Source organism: Phyllobates terribilis, unplaced genomic scaffold, assembly GCF_046119375.1.
Source record: "Phyllobates terribilis strain yellow unplaced genomic scaffold, ASM4611937v1 Scaffold_2__4_contigs__length_985480577, whole genome shotgun sequence".
Taxonomy (NCBI): Eukaryota; Metazoa; Chordata; class Amphibia; order Anura; family Dendrobatidae; genus Phyllobates; species Phyllobates terribilis.
In genome coordinates this window covers 424,427,062-424,450,368 of record NW_027362762.1, presented here as the reverse complement: position 1 = coordinate 424,450,368, position 23,307 = coordinate 424,427,062, and the positions used below count along the sequence as shown (strand labels likewise).

General features: G+C 40.8%; 1 protein-coding gene across 6 annotated transcripts in view; it reads right to left on the bottom strand.

Moving 5' to 3' along the window:
* The window catches only part of GTF2I (general transcription factor IIi), a 107,874-nt gene that overhangs the window by 41,093 nt on the left and 43,474 nt on the right, over positions 1-23,307 (bottom strand). For all 6 annotated transcript variants that reach the window (XM_073665179.1, XM_073665180.1, XM_073665176.1 and 3 more), the window contains 8 exons: positions 15,011-15,194; positions 12,365-12,423; positions 12,193-12,264; positions 9,989-10,172; positions 8,124-8,182; positions 7,907-7,978; positions 6,864-7,047; positions 5,762-5,820 (listed from right to left, as the gene is read on the bottom strand). In XM_073665179.1, coding sequence (XP_073521280.1) covers positions 5,762-5,820; positions 6,864-7,047; positions 7,907-7,978; positions 8,124-8,182; positions 9,989-10,172; positions 12,193-12,264; positions 12,365-12,423; positions 15,011-15,194 — 873 coding nt within the window. The remainder of the gene's footprint in view (positions 1-5,761; positions 5,821-6,863; positions 7,048-7,906; positions 7,979-8,123; positions 8,183-9,988; positions 10,173-12,192; positions 12,265-12,364; positions 12,424-15,010; positions 15,195-23,307) is intronic.

The window sequence follows — 23,307 nt, the reverse complement described above, 5'->3', positions numbered from 1 at the left end:
TTTTGGCCAGCACTGTAGATGGCTACGTGCGGCCTCCTGCTATGTATAGATGGCTACGTGCGGCCTCCCGCTGTGTATAGATGGCGCCGTGCGGCCTCCCGCTGTGTATAGATGGCTACGTGCGGCCTCCTGCTGTGTATAGATGGCTACGTGCGGCCTCCTGCTGTGTATATGTGTTCTTCACATGCATTTCCGCATGCGGGTTGACAAGCACTTTCCTAGCGATTTTAGCATCACTTGGAAAGTGCTTGACAACTTGGTCACACTATATAAATCCATGCAACCGGCATGGATTTATATAGTGTGACCGTAAAAGAATGGTAAAAAATAAATATATAATTACCTTCTGATGGCCTGCCGACGTCAGCGGTCGCGTGACCCGTCACATGACTAAATGACGTCACGGCAGGTCCTTTTCAGAACATTGTGAGCTGCTGGCAAGCCAGGACGCATCAGATAAAGACACCGGGGGCCATCAGAAGGTAAATATAATATTTATTTTTTATTTTATTCTTTTTTTACAGGTTCTATGGTACCCAGGTCCGGAGGAGAATCTCCTCTTCTCCAAACCCGGGTACCATCCGCACATTGAAACGCATGGATTCTGCATGTACAGATGCAGTGATGCGGATTCCATGTGTTCCAATGCAAGTCAATGCACATGCGGATTATCATTGGGGAACATGGCAGACCTTCTACCAAGCATTTTTTAAGCGTTTCTGCAGCGGAATTGCCGCTGCGGAGACGCTTAAAAAACGCATAGTGGGCACACAGCCTAAAAAAAATTATTATAATTAATATTGTGCCAAATTAATTTCACGTGAACTATCACATGATCTATCACAGGGGATCATGTGACATGTCACGTGATACATCAGGTGTGTGTGTGTGTGTGGGGGGGGGGGGGCGCACCTTCTAAACTGCCCGGGGCCCTTGCTACTCTTAATCCACCCCTGCCCCCACACCATCACACCTCCTCCTCCATGCTTCACGGTGGGACCCAGGCATGTAGAGTCCATCCGTTCACCTTTTCTGCGTCGCACAGAGACACGGTGGTTGGAACCAAAGATCTCAAATTTGGACTCATCAGACCAAAGCACAGATTTCCACTGGTCTAATGTCCATTCCTTGTGTTCTTTAGCCCAAACAAGTCTCTTCTGCTTGCTGCCTGTCCTTAGCAGTGGTTTACTAGCAGCTATTTTACCATGAAGGCCTGCTGCACAAAGTCTTCTCTTAACAGTTGTTGTAGAGATGTGTCTGCTGCTAGAACTCTGTGTGGCATTAACCTGGTCTCTAATCTGAGCTGCTGTTAACCTGCGATTGCTGAGGCTGGTGACTCGGATAAACGTATCCTCAGAAGCACAGGTGACTCTTGGTCTTCCTTTCCTGGGGCGGTCCTCATCTGAGCCAGTTTCTTTGTAGCGCTTGATGGTATTTGCAACTGCACTTGGGGACACTTTCAACGTTTTCCCAATTTTTCCCACTGACTGACCTTCATTTCTTAAAGTAATGATGGCCACTTGTTTTTCTTTACTTAGCTACTTTTTCTTGCCATAATACAAATTCTAACAGTCTATTCAGTAGGACTATTAGCTGTGTATCCACCTGACTTCTGCACAACTCAACTGATGGTCCCAACCCCATTTATAAGGCAAGAAATCCCACTTATTAAACCTGACAGGGCACACCTGTGAAGTGAAAACCATTTCCGGTGACTACCTCTTGAAGCTCATCAAGAGAATGCCAAGAGTGTGCAAAGCAGTCATCAAAGCAAAAAAGGTGGCTACTTTGAAGAACCTAGAATATAAGACATATTTTCAGTTATTTCACACTTTTTTGTTAAGTATATAATTCCACATGTGTTAATTCATAGTTTTGATGCCTTCAGTGTGAATGTACAATTTTCATAGTCATGAAAATACAGAAAAATCTTTAAATGAGAAGGTGTGTCCAAACTTTTGGTCTGTACTGCATATATAATTTATTTTTTTTTGCACTTATATTATTAGCTTACTTGGCTGTAACCTGTACGCTGGCACCTATCATCTGCTTTTTGTTTTAGCTTGTGCTGCCTCATCTGTTTTTATATACAGTCATGGCTGACAGTGTTAGCATCCTTGAAATTGTTCCAGAAAATGAAGTATTTCTCCCAGAAAATTATTGCAAGTACACGTTTTGTTATACACGTTTATTTCCTTTGTGTGCATTGGAACACAAAAAAATGAGAAAAAAAGGCAAATTGGACATAATGTCACACAAAACCCCCAAAATAGGCCTGACAAAATTGTGGGCGCCCTCAAATTAAAATTTGGTTGCACATCCTTTGGAATAAATAACTGCAATCAATCGCTTCCTATAACCATCAACAAGCTTCTTACACTTCAACTGTATATACCAGGGGTCCTCAAACTACGGCCCGCCGGGCTGTGGGCAGAGGAGAGCGGTATCAGCGCCCGATCCCTCCCGCTCGCTCAGGGCCCCGGCAGCTGGATACTTACCTCTCCTCGTGCCTCCACAGATCCGCTGTCTTCCTGGTGCGCGCTCCCTGTGATGTGTCAGGTCAGAGGGTGCGGTGACGTCTTTACACCGCGCCCTCCCCTGAGCCGTCACAGGCAGCGCAGAGCGGGGTGACGCTGGAGTACAGACCTGAGCAGCGGCAGCTGGTGAGGAGGAGGGTGGTGAGTATTGCATTTTTTTTTTAATGTATGGAGGCATGGGACATAATATTAGGGGTGACATGCTGCATGGGGCATTATGTGGGGGGGTGACATCCTGAAAGGGGCATTATAATGACAGTGGAGTGATATCCTGCGTGGCGCATTATATGGGGGGGTGACATCCTGAAAGGGGCATTATAACGACAGGGGAGTGATATCCTGCATGGGGCATTATATTGAGGGGTGACATCCTGCATGAGGCATTATATGGGGGGGGTGACATCCTGCATGGGGCATTATATGGGGGAGTGACATGCTGCATGGGGCATTATATGGGGGGGGGGGGTGACATCCTGAAAGGGGCATTATAAGGGGGGAACAGCCTGCATGGGGCATTATAAGGGGGAAATAGGCTGCCTATTGAGGACCTATGCTGCCTATTGGGGACATTTACCTGCCCATTGAGGACCTATGCTGCCTATTGGGGACATTTACCTCCCCATCGAGGACCTATGCTGCCTATTGGGGACATTTACCTGCCTATTGGGGACATTTACCTGCCTATTGGGGACCTATGCTGTCTATTGGGGACATTTACCTGCCTATTGGGGACATTTACCTGCCTATTGGGGACCTATGCTGCCTATTGGGGACATTTACCTGCCTATTGGGGACCTATGCTGCCTATTGTGGATATTCACCTGCCTATTGGGGACATTTACCTGCCTATTGGGGACATTTACATCCCCATTGAGGACCTATGCTGCCTATTGGGGACATTTACCTGCCTATTGGGGACAATTACCTGCCTATTGGGGACCTATGCTGCCTATTGGGGACATTTACCTGCCTATTGGGGACCTATGCTGCCTATTGGGGATATTTACCTGCCTATTGGGGACCTATGCTGACTATTGGGGATATTTACCTGCCTATTGGGGACCTATGCTGCCTATTGGGGACATTTACCTGCCTACTGAAATACCGGTTTATCTAACTTTACTTGTTCTTCATTTTAAATATTGTATTTGTTCCTGTATTGTTTTTTTTACGTCAAAATAAGATATGTGCAGTGTGCATAGGAATTTGTTCATAGTTTTTTTAAAAAAAACTATATTCCGGCCCTCCAATGGTCTGAGGGACAGTGAACTGGCCCCGTGTTTAAAAAGTTTGAGGACCCCTGGCATATACAGTACTTTGCAAAGCTTTTAAGCAGATCTTGACAAAATGCGTCAAGGACATTATTATTAAGGGGAGAAGAAATCCAAAACTACAGGGCCCTGTGTGAAATAGTGATTCCCCCCTACCTTAAAACATAAATTAACTGTGGTTTATCACATATTTGGGAAACTGAGCTCAATTTCCCTAGCCACACACAGGCCTGATTACTGCCACACCGGTTCTCAGTCAAGAAATCACCCAAAATTACCCCAATTACCCCAAGAACAAAGCGGCGACTCATCCAACAGGCCACAAAAGACCCCACAACAACATACAAAGAACTGCAGGCCTCACTTGCCTCAGTTAAGGTCAGTGTTCATGACTACACCGTAAGCAAGACCCTGGGTAAAAATGGCATGCTTGACAGAGTTCCAAGATGAAAACCACTGCTGAGCAAAAACAACATAAAGGCTAGTCTCAGTTTTGCCAGAAAACATCTTGATGATCGCCAAGATGTTTGGGAGAATACTCTGTGGACTGATGAGACAAAAGTTGAACTTTTTGGAAGGTGTATGTTCCATTACATCTGGCGTAGAAGTAACAGCATTTCAGAAAAGGAACATCATACCAACAGTAAAATATGCTGGTGGTAGTGTGATGGTCTGGGGCTGTTTTGCTGCTTCACGGCCTGAAAGACTTGCTGTGGTAGATGGAACCATGAATTCTGCTGTTTACCAAAAAATCCTGAAGGAGAATGTCCAGCTATCTGTTTCTGACCTCAAGCTGAAGCACACTAGTGACCTAGTCTAAGTCCTGACCTTAATCCAATTGAAATGCTGTGGCGTTACATTAAAAAGGCAGTTCATGCTCAGAAACCCTCCAATGTGGCTGAATTACAACAATTTTGAAAAGATGAGTCGGCCATAATTCCTCCAGTGCATTGTAAAAGACTCATTGCCAGTTATCACAGTTGCTTGCTTGCAGCTGTTGCTTCTAAGGGTGGCCCAACTAGTTTTTAGGTTTAGGGGTCAATCACTTTTTCACACAGGGCCCTGTAGGTTTGGATTAATTTTTTCCCTTAAAGAAGTTGTACAGTACTTTACAAAAAGTCTTAGGGGCCCCAGGGGGATACATTGGGCGGGTAATATAATTACCTTACGTTGCTGATAATGCCTGTGAGCGGAGCTATCGGTGGATGCTCACAGGCATCACGTGACTCCGCGCTGACGTCACGACAAGTGAGGCGTGACTCAGCGGTGGGGTCCCCACGGTGGCTAAGTTGTGGGCGGGGACTACCCCCCAAGTCACACCCAGCATCCACCGCGCGAGTTCCCAATGAATGGGGAGAGGCAGAGCGCACGGTGGATGCCGGGTATGACGCGGGGGGTAACCCCGCCGTTAGCGGTCAGCGGCGATGCAGCCGGGAGATGACCGGCTGCTCGCAGCAGAAGGACCCCGATATTGCCGCCAAATTTAAACACCGCTTTGCTGATTGGTCGCAGTCGCCGGCCGCGACCAATCAGCGATTTTGGCGCCAAATTTAAACAACGCTCTGCTGATTGCGCCCGGTCGGCCGCATACATATTCTAGAATACCCGATGCGTTAGAATCGGGCCACCATCTAGTATATATATATATATATTGATATACATATTTATTAAGATAGCTATGTCATGTGTAATACAGTTTAGTGTTGTGTTATCGTGTTTAAAAAATAAACATTTTTTTTTTTTTTTTTTTAATTGTATTGACTTTTGGGGGGAGTTTTATTTTTTTATGCAATAAATTATATTGAACCTTAGATTATGTGGTAGCTTTTGACAATGGCAGGTCCATATGAGGGAAGGGTTAACAAATATGATAACTCATAACTTTGCAATCACAGAGAAAAAGCCACAAAGTCAAATGCATTGATGGTATGTTTCACTTCCAGATTTCCTTACCTTCCACATTGATTTTACTGACAAGCTCAGAAGGCAGGTACGGTGCTACAAGCTGTAGTCTGTTATTGGAAAACAGCATGGCCATTAAATGCTAACAAGAAATTTACAAATAAAATCTTTACAATAGTTTATTTGGGAAACAATTGCATTAAATGACTATTAGCCAAACGAACTTTGATTGGCCAGGTCCTAGGGCTCTACTTTACGGACAGACTCAGACTCATCCTGCCTATTATTAGTAGTATTAACTATTAGTACTAACTATTATTAGTTATTCAAACCTTTTAAAGGTAATCTGTCATAAGGTTTTTGTTACTCCATCAGATATCAGCATGATGTAGCGGGAAATACCTTGATTTCAACAATGGATCACTTACTGGGCTGCTTGCTAGAATTTTGATAGAAACACAGTTTTATCTCCTGCAGATCTACTAGTTCTCTGAATGCTGAGCTCTTTATATGGAGATGTTATCAAAACTACAGCAAGCAGCCCAGTAAGTGATACATCGCTGGAATTAGAGTCGCTGTCTCTACATTTTACTATTCTCAGATTAGGTAGCAAAAACCCTTTAATAAAGCCAGTAGTATGTGATAAAAGCATAAAAACTGACGTATAGATATCCTAATGTAACAGGGGACAGTATAGTTAAAGAATAAAACAGTTCAAGTGTATTTGATCTGCACCCACTGAACCCATCCTGACCCTTATTTCAATGATCTATTGCTTACTGGGTTGCTTGATGCAGTTTTGATAAAATCACTGTTTTATCTGCAGCTACAATTTCTCTGAATGCTCTGCTCTGCATAGTCCTGCCCACACCATTGATTGACAGCTTTCTGTGTACAATGTGCATAGGCAGAAAGTTGTGAATCAGTGAAGGGGGCTAGTCAATACAGAGCTTATGAACATGGAGAACTACATGGCAGCAGGTTTTCTAGTGATAATCTCCTGCTGATAAACTGATTTTATAAAAAGTACAGAAAACAGCCCAGTAAGTAACACATCACTGGAATCAGGTTCTTTGCCCCTACATCATGGTACTCTCCGATTAGGTGTCAAAAAAGGTGATAATTACAATTTATCAACAAAGAAACTACTCACTTCTTAACAACAAACTTGATTTTGGCACTTCCTCTCACAATCCTCTCTAGCCGAGGGATTCCAAACCATGTGGGGCTCCGAAATGGAATTCCTTCTGGCAATCCTTCCACATAAAGCAATTCTGGATTAGATTCAAACACCGGATAGGGGACTTTTATTTCTTCTGAGAGTCCCAAAGCTTGTGCTGAAATTAGAGAAAAGGAGAAAAAATAAGAATCTTAGATACATAGACTATACCTATTAAACTGCCAATAATATAACTACTTATAGAACGTCCTCATAATTTACTAGGTCAGAAACAACTTGATAGCATTAAAAAGTCACAAACTAACACATTTATGGTCGTATATTTTTAGCTGCCCAAACAACCACCACAACCCTAGGATCTGCTTACAACGTCCATCACACATAAACTGTCCAGTACCAGATACATTCCAGGAGAGGAATATCCCAGCCACTTCTCTCCAGGCCATTGATTTCAGCACAGCAGTTAGCTACTCACTTTCCTCCCCCACATGACAAGCTGCCATTAAAAAATTTGCAAAATCACCAGCCTACAACATCGGTTCTCCCAGAGCAGCACTCCTAATTAAGGCACTAAGCTGGTTGTTTGTTTAAATGCCCTGTTATTTCTATATGTAAATACAGTGATAACAATGTAGAGTCAGCACAGACAACTGATAGCTAAATGTGTTATAGCAGGACTTTAAAGTTATACTAAAGAACTGTCAGTTAAGGAAGATTGTCCACCCTGCCACAAACCAGGAAGTAAGGAGACTGCAGTGCTCTGAGCTCCTCAAGAGACAACTTGAGAACAACCTTAGAAAATCAAACTTGCTTGAATTAACCCCGCATTATCACTTTTATATGTATCTGATGCATTTAATCAACAGACATATGGAGTGTTCACTGTTAGCTTTATTATGTTACTTACTATTATTTTCATTAATGTGTTCTCTCTTCCCATATTCTGCCACCATGTCAATGACCGATTACTAGTAATAGCAATAATGACAAAAAAACATTAATGACTCACTGCTTACCAAATTTTGTGTTAAAGATTTCTTCAACTTGTTTCCTTAATTTAGTAATTCTAACATTCCAGTCTTCTTTTGCTAGAAAAGAGACACACAAAGTGCCCGGTATATTCCCAATATAACAATTTATGAGCAGTGAATACAGAAAACAATACCATGGAAGCTGAGAAGAAATGTCTCCGCTTATACGAGAACTCTAAGAATTTAGTCTTTTCATATTTACCTCCTGCGTTTGTTCGGTTCTGAGCGGATTCTGAAGTTGTCTGCGTTAGAAGCTCCGGTCTGTTAAGAGGAACAAGAAGAATAAAAGAAAATGAAAGCAGTAATTTAACATACATTGTCCATATTCAGAATACTTCATTTGCAAAACTTAAATCCAAGAGAAATAACTCAAAAGTCATTTCAAGAGAAAATGCTTTCACATGAACAAAAACTTGATCGGAAACTTTCTGCCTTGAAAATCTTTGATACAACATTCCAAAACAAAGTCAATTCAGATGATAACATGCTTACACTGATCTTTAGGCTTCATTTTCCATCTAATATATATTTTTGTCTTGTTTTCAATAAAATACAAAATGACATTAATATGCCCATACACAAACTGTATTAATTCTTTGCTTTAAAGGGAACCTGACAGTTGGTACATGTATTATTTAAACAACTAGTCCTAAATGTAATTAATGCATACTACTTCATAAACATACAATAACCTTGGTGTGTATATAACCCCAGGATAAGGAAGAAATATATGCGCAATATTTAAAAATATATTATTTTGGAAGAGAAGGGCTCCTCCCTCCTTGAGTGATCTGATGAGTAGAATACCGGACATCAGAAGAATGGAATACATGACGTCTATATTGAATGACAAAGTGTCCGTATTCGATACTATTTGGGCCCTCTAGGATTACTACTGGGCTCAGTATAATTGTTGATTAGCTCACTTCACTTTATCCCTCCCACCCCTCTTCCTTATGTCTCCGTCTTTGTCCATTGTCGATTAGTCTGTTTTATTTATGTTAATAAGCATTGTGTTCTTTAATGACTTGGAAAGGTTTTGTAACAATAAAGGGAAGGCCTTGCCACAAAGGTGGGAGAAGAGACTGGTCTTGGGGCCCGTTTGTGCCCTCATCTTCTCGAGCTTATTACTTCATTGTCATCCAGTCATAGGATAAAGAAGGTCTTCCTAGCTATAGGAATGTTTGTTTTCCAATAAATTATCAGACTACAATGTAAAGTGTTAATTGCATTATTGTATTGTAGTATTCTATTTTATAATTCAATAAAAATGACAGTAAAAAAAATATATATATTATTTTATTTGAGAATAATTAAAATATATTTAAAAAAAGTGGTCTGAATTTAATTATGCTGACCAAATACTCTCAAATAAAATAATAGATCTTTAAATATTGCGCATAAATCTCTTCCTCATCCTGGGGGTATATACATACCTAGGTTGTGTTTATAAGCTGATACATACCTGATGCCCATTAATTGGGCTGAATCAGACACAAGATGTCTGATTTTAGCCATGTATGTTTGACTCTGAAACGCTGCAGTGCAAAAGCCACCATGGAGAAAAGTTGGGCATGCGGGTCCTGGGTGGCTTCTCCCCACCTGCTCCCCTGGAGTGCGTGTATAGGGAGAGTCAATTGCAGCGGTCAGAGAGAAGTCGCCAACAAGTCTCATGTGCAGACTGGTGTAGGTGCGTCTAACCTAAAGCCCTTCATACACACTAGAAGGCTGCTGGCTGAACTAAGGTCCGGCCGAATGTTCGGTTGGCAGACATGTTGGATCCTGAACTCCCCCAACAATTTATTGTCCGAGCTCCCCTACACATTAGACTATCAGCTGAACTCCTCATTATAGTCATATTTGTTCAACATTAGTCTAATGTAAATGGGGGGCTTAAAACTTGTGATCATGGACGCTGGGCTTAGATCACATCTTAAGACAGTATATTTGTATAGAAAGCAGTGAATGTATATGCAGCACTGATGATGAGCTGTGTACATACGGTTCATTCTCAAATAACTACTTTTGGGACTATTATTAAGCCCAGTCTAATGACTCTTCACTTACCTTTTTATTATAAATTTGATCCGGCTGCCAACCTGAATAATCTTTTCAAGTCTAGGAATGCCATACCAGGATGGGCTTCTAAAGGGGATATTATCTGGCAGCCCCTCCACACACAAATCTATAGGATTTGCTTCAAACTTCTGGTAAGGTACCGGCATCGGCTCTGCCTTTCCCAAAGCTTCAGCTAAAGTAGAAAGAAAATATTGTAAAATGTCACTGAAACTAGTTCTATGCAATATTATTTTAACTCATTCTTTATTTATGTCAGTGCTGACAAGTCTGATAACATTTCAGATCCAAGAGGGATGCAAAAAACATGACTGAAAGAATTCCTCTACACAAACTTGACAGCTGTCCTGACCTTTTTAACCTTTATTCTACTGTCCCACCAACACCATCCCCAGTCCCTGCCTGACATGCAATGCAGACAACCACGAAATTGGGGGCTAGCATCTTCCCATTGACCTCTTTCAGCAGAATAATGTGCCTTGCCACACTGTAAAAAATTTTGAGAAACATAAGGCTTTGTGCACACATTGCGTTTTTGTCATGTTTTTCTGCATAGTTTTGTCACAAAACCTAAAAGGATTCTTGATACCAGCAAAGTGAATGAGAATCCTGAAGTCTCATGCACACGTGGCTTATTTTTGACTTGCAGATTTGGTGCAGATTTCAATCTGCAGCATGTCAATTCTTTCAGCATTTTTGCTGCAGATTTCATCCACACTAATGAGTGAGGAAGAATATGCAACAAAAGCATACATAAAAATCCATCAAAAACGCATGCATTTGATGCTGTGTTTTTACCGCCAAGAGATGCACAAATGGTTTCAGGAAATTCTGCTTCAATTACTGAACGCGTGCACATTGTCCACTTTAACAAGTAACTGTGGGATGATCTGCAAAAGACAAGTCCATTCCATTTACACCCCACTTTGCAACCTACAAATCCTAAAGGATTTGTAGCTGAAGAAGGGGACCTACTGTACATAATATTAGACAGATGGTCTAAAGAATAATTAAACTCTTTTTTTCCTTATAATTTTCTCCAGAATAAAAGGTTATGAAACTTTGCAAATCACTCTATTAGGGGATTTGTCTTTATTCCTGCAAAAAAAATACATAAAGGTGGCTTCCAAACACTTGCCTTTCCCCAGTCTATTTTCTTACTGTTAGCTGCACTGATATCAGAACATACTCATTTGGAGTACAGATGATGGCAGTGATGGGTCAGATCAGCTCCTGTGTCTCACTAACTTTGGGGAGTTGCAGGAGATTGTTCAAGCTGTTGCAGGACATTGTTCAAGCACTCAACAGAGCAGTCAAAGAAAGAGATAAGTGCTGACCCTTAAGGCCCCGTCACACTTAGCGACGCTGCAACGATCCCGACAACGATACGACCTGTCAGGGATCGTTGCTGGGTCGCTATGTGGTCGCTGGTGAGCTGTCAAACAGGCAGGCTCACCAACGATCAGGGGAGCAGCGACATCGTGGAAAGAATCTTTCCACAATGTCCTGCTCCTGGTTACCAGCCTGCTGAAGCAGGAGCAGGCTGGTAACAATGATAAACATCGGGTTACTAGGGGCACACGCGCTCCTAGTAACCCGTTGTTTATCATGGTTACCACTCTGCTACAGTGAGCGGGAGGTTACCGCTCACTTTAGCAGGCTCGTAACCGTGATAAACAACGGGTTACTAGGTGCACACGCGCCCCTAGTAACCCGATGTTCATCATGGTTACCAGCCTGATCGCTGCTCCCGCTGGTCACACACAGCGATGTGTGCTGACCAGCGGGAGAGCAACGACCAAAAAATGGTCCAGGACACTTTGCAGGGATCAGCGACCTCACAGCAGGGGCCTGATCGTTGCAAAGTGTCACACATAGCGACATCGCTGGTGAGGTCGCTGTTGCGTCACCAAAACCGTGACACAGCAGCGATCTCGCTATGTGAGACGGGGGCTTTATGCTGCCAGCATTAGTACTCCAAATGAGTACCTTCTTATATCAATGCAGCTAAAGGCAAGCAAACAGGCTGGGGAAAGCAGGAGACAAATCCCCTACTAAAGTGATTTTCAAAATTTCATAACTTTCATGCTGGACAAAGTTATGTAAAAAATGAGAATTTAATTACTATTTAAGATTTGAATGCTATGACATCAGATAGATAAAGATTAAGAAAGGGTAAAACCTAAAATACTTACCAAACTTTTTACTGAACAGCTGGTCAACCGTTTTTCTTAACTTAGTTATCCTTGCATACCACTCTTCTTTCACTATTTTCAATAAATAATTATTTTTAATGAAACAACATGAAAGGTGGTTACATAATGCATCACATAAAAGAACATAACAGTGAAAAAGAATTTACACTACCTCCTGGAGATGTCCTTTCAATGGAAATGGCTTCTATTGTAGTATTCAGAAGTTCTGGTCTAAGGAATTTTTTAAAGAAAATTATACAGTCAATTACTTTTGTAATTATACTGTAAATACTCAGTAGAGCCGAGCACTCTCTATTCCAAAAGTGCAAGCAAATATGTAACAAATATAAGATAAAAAATAAATTTAAAGTATTTTTTGGACTATGAGAGGCACTTTTTAGTTAGAAAACTCTTTCTAAAAAGTGTGTGCTATTTATAGTCTGGAGGCAGCTTCCTATGATGATGCATCCTTCCCATTCACAGAGAGAGCTGCTCTCCCTCCTCCTGCCCTACACTGATCTATGTGCTTGGTGCAGAGCAGGAGAAGAGGCCACCAGGACTTGCATGGAGTCTGCATGTCCTGAGCAGCTGACCCAACCAACTCCAGGACCTTTAAGGTTGTGTGATCAGTCTCATGCCTTGAATGAACTGCAAGATGTGGTAATGTATAGTGTGTGTGTGTAAATGTACACGTACCAGAGAGGTGTATATGTAGATGTGCATATACCAGAGGTGAGTGTATGTAAATGTGCATGTAGCAGAGTTGTGTGTCTATAAGTTCATATGTAGCAGAGCTGTGTATGTATGTATACATACAGTACAGACCAAAAGTTTGGACACACCTTCTCATTTACAGATTTTTCTCTATTTTCATGACTATGAAAATTGTACATTCACACTGAAGGCATCAAAACTATGAATTAACACATGTGGAATTATATACTTAACAAAAAAGTAGTCTAGGTTCTTCAAAGTAGCCACCTTTTGCTTTAATGACTGCTTTGCCCACTCTTGGCATTCTCTTCATGAGCTTCAAGAGGTAGTCACCGGAAATGGTCTTCCAACAATCTTGAAGGAGTTCCCAGAGATGCTTAGCACTTGTTGGCCATTTTGCTTTCACTCTGCGGTCCAGCTCACCCCAAACCATCTCGATTGGGTTCAGGTCTGGTGACTGTGGAGGCCAGGTCATCTGGCATAGCATCCCATCACTCTCCTTCTTGGTCAAATAGCCCTTACACAGCCTGGAGGTGTGTTTGGGGTCATTGTCCTGTTGAAAAATAAATGATGGTCCAACTAAACGCAAACCGGATGGAATAGCATGCCGCTGCAAGATGCTGTGGTAGCCATGCTGGTTCAGTATGCCTTCAATTTTGAATAAATCCCCAACAGTGTCACCAGCAAAGCACCCCCACACCATCACACCTCCTCCTCCATGCTTCACGGTGGGAACCAGGCATGTAGAGTCCATCCGTTCACCTTTTCTGCGTTGCACAAAGACACGGTGGTTGGAACCAAAGGTCTCAAATTTGGACTCATCAGACCAAAGCACAGATTTCCACTGTTCTAATGTCCATTCCTTGTGTTCTTTAGCCCAAACTTGTCTCTTCTGCTTGCTGCCTGTCCTTAGCAGTGGTTTCCTAGCAGCTATTTTACCATGAAGGCCTGCTGCACAAAGTCTCCTCTTAACAGTTGTTGTAGAGATGTGTCTGCTGCTAGAACTCTGTGTGGCATTGACCTGGTCTCTAATCTGAGCTGCTGTTAACCTGCGATTTCTAAAGCTGGTGACTCGGATAAACTTATCCTCAGAAGCAGAGGTGACTCTTGGTCTTCCTTTCCTGGGGCAGTCCTCATGTGAGCCAGTTTCTTTCTAGCGCTTGATGGTTTTTGCAACTGCACTTGGGGACACTTTCAAAGTTTGCCCAATTTTTCGGACTGACTGACCTTCATTTCTTAAAGTAATGATGGCCACTCGTTTTTCTTTACTTAGCTGCTTTTTTCTTGCCATAATACAAATTCTAACAGTCTATTCAGTAGGACAATCAGCTGTGTATCCACTTGACTTCTGCACAACACAACTGATGGTCCCAACCCCATTTATAAGGCAAGAAATCCCACTTATTAAACCTGACAGGGCACAACTGTGAAGTGAAAACCATTTCCGGTGACTACCTCTTGAAGCTCATCAAGAGAATGCCAAGAGTGTGCAAAGCAGTCATCAAAGCAAAAGGTGGCTACTTTGAAGAACCTAGAATATAAGACATATTTTCAGTTGTTTCACACTTTTTTGTTAAGTATATAATTCCACATGTGTTAATTCATAGTTTTGATGCCTTCAGTGTGAATGTACAATTTTCAAAGTCATGAAAATACAGAAAAATCTTTAAATGAGAAGGTGTGTCCAAACTTTTGGTCTGTACTGTACATATGTAGCAGAGCTGTGTGTGTATGTACATGTGCATATGTAGCAGAGCTGTGTGTTATTTATACGTGCATATTTAGCAGAGCTGTGTGTGTATGTATACGTGCATATTTAGCAGAGCTGTGTGCTTATAATAAACAGTACAGATAAACACTAACAATAGATTTATTAAATCCCTATTCTACCCTAGTGCATTAAAATTAGTGATAATGACCCCTCCACTTTACACCACCAGGGAAAATTTAATTAACAGGAAAAATGTTTTTCCTATTTTCTGCTGTCTAAATATGGGGTGCGTCTTATGGTAAGGTGTGTCCTACAGTCCGGAAGATATGGTAATTTAATTCATTACTAAATCACAGAGTTAGCAATGAGCTATGGAGATGGTAATAAACATACTTTTTGATGACATATCGGATCCTTTCCCTTGCCAGTAGGATTCTTTCCAGACGTGGAATTCCATACGTGGAAGGTCTTCTATATGGGATTCCTTCAGGCAGTCCTTCCACATACAGATCATCTGAATTAGACTGGAAAAGGTGATATGGAACGGAAACCGGGCCACTCACATTTATTGCTTCCGCTTTTAAGAGAATACATAAAAACAATTTTTATGTTTTATAATTAGATGCTACACTGAGCAATGTTCATACAATACAATGGAGTCATATAATCAAATTATGACTAGAAGATGGCATCTCTGAGCGGGGACTATTTTCTTGCATCTTTCAATTTACAAATAAAATCAATTATAAGTGATTTCACTGTAATAAACATTAATATTATACATTAGAGGGAATCCGTCTTAAGGTTTTTGCTATATTATCTGAGAGCAACATGATGTAAAGGAAAACATAGCACGAGACAACTAGTCTTCTTGTGATAAGCTCCTGCTAATAAAACACTGATTTTATTGAAACTACAACACACAGCCTAGTAAGTGAGACATTGCTGGAATAAGGGTCTCTGTCCCTACATCATGCAGCTCTCAGATTACATACCAAAAGCCTGGTGACATATTCTCATTAATACTGACTGTATACTGGACAGAATTTAACATGTTCACACTGAGGTGCTTTAAGAGAAAAATAAGAGGATGCAACTGGGAATTAAGTAGCTGCATTGGGAGAGTAAAGTAAGTAATGACAAACCATGACAGTTTTTAAATTTAATTTCATTTTATCATAAATGTCTTGGAACAGAACTTGAGATTCCAATATTTCTTTTTACATATATGGCAGACCTGTAATAAGCCAGATCCAATAAGATCTATTGCAAAATGGACTATAATAGATCTGTCAAATCCATGAAGGATCTAGTAAAGATCAGTGCTGCTTATTATAGAGGTATTGTGGTTTAAGAAAAGAGTTGCCTCACTATAGACTCTATACCCGGTTATCATCTGAGTACTCACACAGCTAACAGCTATTCCTTCCGATTTCACCTATGCACATGCAATTTGGACAAGTATACATGCTTTTTCAATGGGGAGAGTGGACACTGGTGCCACGTCATCTTTTCCTGATCTGTTGTCTGGGAAAGTTTTCACACTACCATTCACATTAGATAGTTAGCCGAGACCCTTGAAGTGGACAAGTTTGACCCAATTTAGTTGAATGTGTATTTAAAATCTGATCTGACAGCAGGTAATGTGTTAAAATTATAACATAAGCAATACTCACCTATTCAATCATGCTGGTGGTCCCTGCTCATCTTGTAGCATTGACATCAAGACTATCACTTGTGTGACCGCTGCAGCCAATCACTGCCCTCAGAGGTCATGTGCAAGCATCACTGATGAGGTATGTGATTGGTTGCACTGGTTTTGCGAGTGACTGACATGGCAGGGTCAGCGGTGACCAAAGAAGTAGCAGAGCTGGACAGATGGGAATGAATAGGTGAGTATTGTTTATTTTATTATTTGAACACATTTCTTGCTCTCACACCATTTTAAATACATTGTGGACAACCCCTTAAAGCCACACTTTTCAATATTTTGGAGTTTTCCTGTAAATTGTTAATTACTCAGCTAGTTATTGGAATTGCTTGCTCAAACAGAGGACACCTGTAGAGCACACTATGCAAACTTATAATATTGTCCTTGGACAAGTGAATAGGAGGGGGGGCTTTTATTTTTCTCCCCTTACCTTCTTTTTCTATCTTGGTCCCTTTTTTGTTGGTTTGGGACTAATTTGTTTCCTATTGTTGGTATATTGTGCTATGAACCTTTTCTTTTTCAGAAGGGGAAAAATGGTTTAAAAAGAAAGGAGTCGTTGCGGAGCATAGGGACTTCAAATTTGAACCCTTGTTGGAGGGCAGGACGGTGGCGAAGAAGAATAATAATAATTATAACAATAATATTTGATACCAAAGATATACTGTACTAGTGTGAAATTATAGAAAGTACTTTAAGGCACGGCGGGAGGGGGGATAACCTGAAAGGAGAGGTTTATTTGGGATGTGTTGTTCTAAAAAGAGGTTAGGGGAGGAAGTCTCTAGTTGGAAGTCTGGTCCAGGAATGGAGAACTCACAGCTCCTAGAGAGCATACAAGGAGGGGGGAAGGGGAGGGTGAGGGGAGAGGGGAGGGGGGAAGGAGGGAAGGGGGGAGGGCACCGACAGTAAAGGAGAGAAATAAGATAAAGGAAATATCGCTAATTATTTTGTATGGGCAGTTTTAGAGTTATAAGCTGGAACGTTAGGGGTTTGTCGGAGAAAACCAGAAGGGCGACAATATTTAAATGTATGCAGGATCGGGGGGCCTCGGTAATATGCCTTTTAGAAACCCATTTACAAAAGGAAACAACTCAGATTATAAACAGAAGATGGATACAGAAGGCATATCATTCCACTTTCTCTAATTATGCTAGAGGAGTTTCAATTCTAATTAATAGATCTACACCTTTTGAAGAAATTGACGTATATATTGATCCAGAGGGGCAGGGGGTGGCAGTTAAGGGGAGTTTTTTCGGACGCCTGCTGTGTATAGTGGCACTTTACATACCCCCCCTTACTCTAGCACTAAAATCAGATTAATGCGACAGTATGCTGAAAGAGGAAGAGTATTACCGCTTTTGATGATGGGAGACTTTAATAATATAATGGATACTTTCTGGGACAGGAGTAAGAGGCAATCGGGTATACAGGAAAGTACCAATACAGTTTTTGGTTATTTCATAAAAGAAATTGGATTGATTGATACATGGAGGGTCAGGAATACAGGGAAATGGTGTTACTCATGTCACTCCACGTCATATGGTACGTTATCACGTATAGATTTACCATTGGCGGATGAATTAGCAGACTCCATGATAATGGAGGTACAATATCTCCCTAGAGTAATCTCAGACCATAGTCCAGTTATGGTAAACATTAGGTATGGGCCCCAGAGGGGAGTAGTTAGGGAAGGGTGGAAGATGCATCCCGTCTGGTTACAACATCTTAATGTTCAGAAGAGAGAGGAAGAATTGGAAGAATTTTTTATTCATAATGACGGTAGTACAGATAAATTAATAGAGTGGGATGCGATGAAGGCCTTTCTTAGAGGGCTCTTATTTAGAGATATCTGTAGGCGTAAATCACAAACTATGCTGAAGGGGAGAAGGTTGGACATTTATTATCAGTTATAGCATCGGCACAAAGGAATAATTAATTTATCCATGAAATGGTTGATGATAAGGGGAGGGTTGTTACTGAACTGGAGGGGATATTGAAAATCTTTAGAGACTTCTATAAAAAACTTTATTCCTCGGAAGGGTTAGAGTGACATTTGAGGAGATAGATAATTTTGTTGATTTAGTGTCGCTCCCTAAACTAAACAATGAGAGCAGAGAGAGGTTGGACTCCCCCATTACTATGGAGGAGATGGAGATTGCTCTGCATGGCATGAGTAATGAGAAGGCCCCGGGTATGGATGGTCTACCGTCAGAAGTATATAAACAATTTGTCGAACTTCTGTTGCCTCAATTATTGAAAGTATTTGAAGAGGCTAATGAGGGGGGGTTGCTGCCTGCTTCTATGAGGGAGGCGGTGATAGTGGTGATTCCTAAGGAGGGGAGGGACCCTAGAATACCTGATTCATATAGACCAATCTCGTTACTGACAGCTGATGTTAAAATACTGGCCAAAGTCCTGGCTAACAGGTTGACTGGGGTCATTTCCTCATTAATACATCCGGATCAGTCGGGATTCATGCCCAATAGATCTACTGCGGTTAATATAAGAAGATTGTATCTTAATCTTCAATTACAGACTGATAACCCAGGTCGTAGAGTAATCGCCTCACTGGATGCCCAAAAGGCGTTTGATAGTGTACAATGGGAATATTTGTGGATAGTCATGCAAAAATTTGGTTTTGGACCAAGGTTTATTGAGTAGGTACAATTGTTGTATTCCCAACCTACTGCCAAGATAAGAGTTAACGGAGTGATATCCCCTTCGTTCCATTTGGATAGGGGAACCAGGCAGGGATGCCCACTGTCTCTGCTCCTCTTTGCCATGGCAATTGAACCTTTGGCTGCAGTCATCAGGGAAACAAAGGAGGTCCAAGGGTTCAAATATGGAATATTAGAGGAAAAAATTGCTCTGTATGCAGACGATCTCTTATTATTTTTGGGTGATCCATTTGAATCATGTCGTGCCATGCAGATAATTGAGAGGTTTGGGGCGATATCGGGGCTGAAGATTAACTGGTCCAAATCAGTCTTGTTTAAAGTGGATCGAGAGATAGAATTGACAAATAGAGAAAAGGAAGCTGATAACTTGCAGTGTAAAAAAGTATTTAAATACTTGGGAATACAAATATCTCTACCGGTATCAGATTATCTTAATATCAATTTATCACCACTGCTTCAAAAATTGAAAACTAAAATAGATATATGGAATAAACTACATATAACGGTGGTGGATAGAATAAACCTTTTTAAAATGATCTTGATGCCCAAGTATGGTATGGGGGAAGAAGCAGGCAAGAATAAGGCTAGAAATTCTCCAAAGGCCCAAGGAGGAGGGTGGATTGGCGCTGCCAAACCCGGAAATATATTTTCTGGCAGCACAGAGTCAACATTTTAGAGGGTGGTCATGTTTCGGATCTGGCGGATCTATTAAAAGAATATTGGAGTATTCCATTGGGGAAAGACAGGTACTTGAGGGCCTGGAGGGAGGAGACATGAATAGGTTGGGGGAAAAATGCCTACAATAGATCTCATACACAAAATCTGGACCATAGTAAAGAAAGTAAGGGGAGTGAAGGGACTAACTAAATTTACTCCTATATGGAATAATAATAATCTCCCAGAGATACAAAAGATTGGTACTATAAGAGAATGGACAGGTAGAGGAATAAATTATAGGTATCAAATAATGGAGGGGGAAAGTCTTAAACCCTTCTCGCAGTTACAGAGGGAATTCTGGTTGCCAAATACAGAATGGTATCACTATGGGCAGGTTAAACATGCAATTAAATCCCAAAGAACCAAACAACGACTGGTAGAGGAATCAGATCTAGTATTGGATTATATTTGTCAGGAGGGGGGTACCAGGGAGGTAATATCGGGCACGTATAGAGACTTGATGCATACTTTTCTCCTGGAGTTTCCACTGAGATCTAAAAGTAAATGGGAAGAGGAAGTGGGACTCATAAGAGAAGATATTTGGGAAAACATACTGGAGTATATACCTAAGCTTTCTATGAGCGAACCTGCAAGATTGTCGCATATTTATGTAATTCACAGAGTCTATAGATCTCTGCTAATTATGCACAAAATAGGGCTGAGGATTAATTCAGAGTGCCCAAGATGTGGAAAATGGGAGGTGGGCATATTTCACATGATGTGGGAGTGCCCTAGACTATTAAGGTTCTGGTCTGGGGTTCTTGCTGCGATAGAAGGGGCGTATAGATGCGGTGTCCCTGGGGACCCTATTACATGCTTGTTGGGCTATGTAGAAGAAATATTATCTGATAAAAATATTAAAATAGCCATTGCTAGGCTACTTTACTGTGCCAGGAAAGTAATAGCAAGAAATTGGATTGGAGCTGACCCCCCCTCCGGGGAAGAATATTCTACACGAGTAGAGTACATTATTCAGATGGAAAGAGGTATATATGAAAAAAGAGGGAAACAGAATATATTTGGGAAGATATGGGAGCCTTGGATACAATATAAGGGAATTTGAGAGTACTGAGTTTAAACATGTATCATACAGTATAAACTAACATTTATGTAATGCACCTCTGGTTTTCTACCATAATTGGTTAATAGGAGAGTTTTTTTTGTCTTTGTTTCTTAAGACACAACATAGGGGAGGGGTAGGCTGTCGGAATGGGTGGGGGGGGGATTGAAGGGATGTTTATGTATCTTATGTATTCTTTCACAATTTAATGCTTTGAGAAATATTGTATGATCAAAATACGTTTAATAAAAATTTATTTGATTTAAAAAAAAAAAAAATTACTCTGCTAGTTCTGCTGTCTTTTTTTTTTTTTATGTTGAGGACATCTGAGACTCAGTGAGGACATCTTACAAAATACATCAATGTGTTTGGTCTTGTGTATGGGACCAATATGGGCAAAGTCTAAAGAATACAGAAATGGTGCATCAGATGAAGCAAATATACAGTCCCAACAGACAAAATATTTGCAAGATAAAATAAAAGTTTGGATCCATGCCAATTGTGATATACGGCATACACTGTATTTTTTGTAACTCAAATAACACTTTACAGAACAACTAAACCTTTATTATATATATATATACACACACAAACACACAGGTGCATCTCACTAAATTAGAATATCATCAAAAAGTTAATTTATTTCGGTTCTTCAATACAAAAAGTGAAACTCATATTATATAGAGTCATTACAAACAGAGTGATCTATTTCAAGTGTTTATTTCTGTTAATGCTGATGATTATGGCTTACAGCCAATGAAAACACAAAAGTCATTATCTCAGTACATTAGAATACTTTATAACAACAGCTTGAAAAATTATTTTAAAATCCGAAATGTTGGCCTACTGAAATGTATGTGCAGTAAATGCACTCAATACTTGGTCGGGGCTCCTTTTGCATCAATTACTGCATCAATGCGGCGTGGCATGGAGGCGATCAGCCTGTGGCACTGCTGAGGTGTTATGGAAGCCCAGGTTGCTTTGATAACAATGCAGACGAGCTGAAGGCTGCTGGGTCTGGTGTCTCATCTTCCTCTTGACAATACCCCATAGATTCTCTATGGGGTTAAGGTCAGGCGAGTTTGCTGGCCAATCAAGTACAGTGATACTGATGTTTTTAAACCAGGTATTGGTACTTTTGGCAGTGTGGACAGGTGCCAAGTCCTGCTGGAGAATGAAATTTCCATCTCCAAAAAGCTTGTCGGCAGAGGGAAGCATGAAGTGCTCTAAAATTTCCTGGTAGATGGCTGCGCTGACTTCTGATAAAACACAGTGGACCTACACCAACAGATGACATAGCTCCCCAAATCATCACTGATTGTGGAAACTTCACACTAGACCTTAAGCAGCTTGGATTGTGGCCTCTCCACTCTTCCTCCAGACTCTGGGACCTTGATTTCCAAATGAAATTGGAAGTCTGGGACCTTGTGGAGTGTGTCAATGACTGCCTTCTGGACATCTGTCAAGTCAGCAGTCTTCCCCATGATTGTGGAGCCTACTGAAACAGACTAAGGGACCTTTTTAAATTATTAGGAAGCCTTTGCAGGTGTTTTTTGTTAATTATTTTAATTTGCTGAGATGATGACTTTCGTGTTTTCATTGGCTGTAAGCCATAATCATCAACATTAACAGAAATAAACACTTGATCACTGTTTGTAATGACTCTGTATAATATGAGTTTCACTTTTTGTATTGAAGAACTGAAATAAATTAACTTTTTGATGATATTCTAATTTAGTGAGATGCACAAGTATATATGTATATGTATGTATATATATATGTATGTATGTATGTATGTTGTAGGCACTTCCCATGTCTGCAGATCGTTGGGTGTACAGGTCCTGAAATCACCACTGATCGCTAAAAATTCGGCTGAGAAGAGTGCAGAATACACATGGATAGCAGTATAGATGCAATAGAAGGTCACAGGCTTTCTATTGTATCTATAACCCATAAAGAAGAAATAGGAAGCTGGAGCTGGCATATCAAGTAAATATTACAACTTATATTAGAGAATTTATAAAAACAAACCACTTCCAAAGAGTAATAAAAAAAGAGAGAGAGACACCAAGCGCCACATCAGGCCAAGAGGTATTCAAAAATGGGGCAAAAAAGTATATATCTCTAGCTCACAATCCAAATGGATTATAAAGTGCATGTGCAATCATTAAAGCGGTAATACATATAGTTACAGCATTTAGGGTAGCAGTAATTAAGAGATATATATATATTATAAGTTCTTAAGTGATGGACTAAATAAAGAGTCAGCTTAATATAGATGTAATCTCAAGTGATTCATATAAGCAATAATCATATAAGCAATATCAACAAAATAAACATGTAAATGATTCCATAAGGAATATGACAGCAGTGCTACAGAGGGACACAGTCAGTCAGACAGAGTAATATTGCATAGTGCAGGGGAAAAAACATAAACCTTCCTAAAATCATGTACATTAAGAAATAGTGAGCACACCGGTCCCATGTTCCCAGTATAGTAAAAGCGCGGTATACAACCTGGTATTGG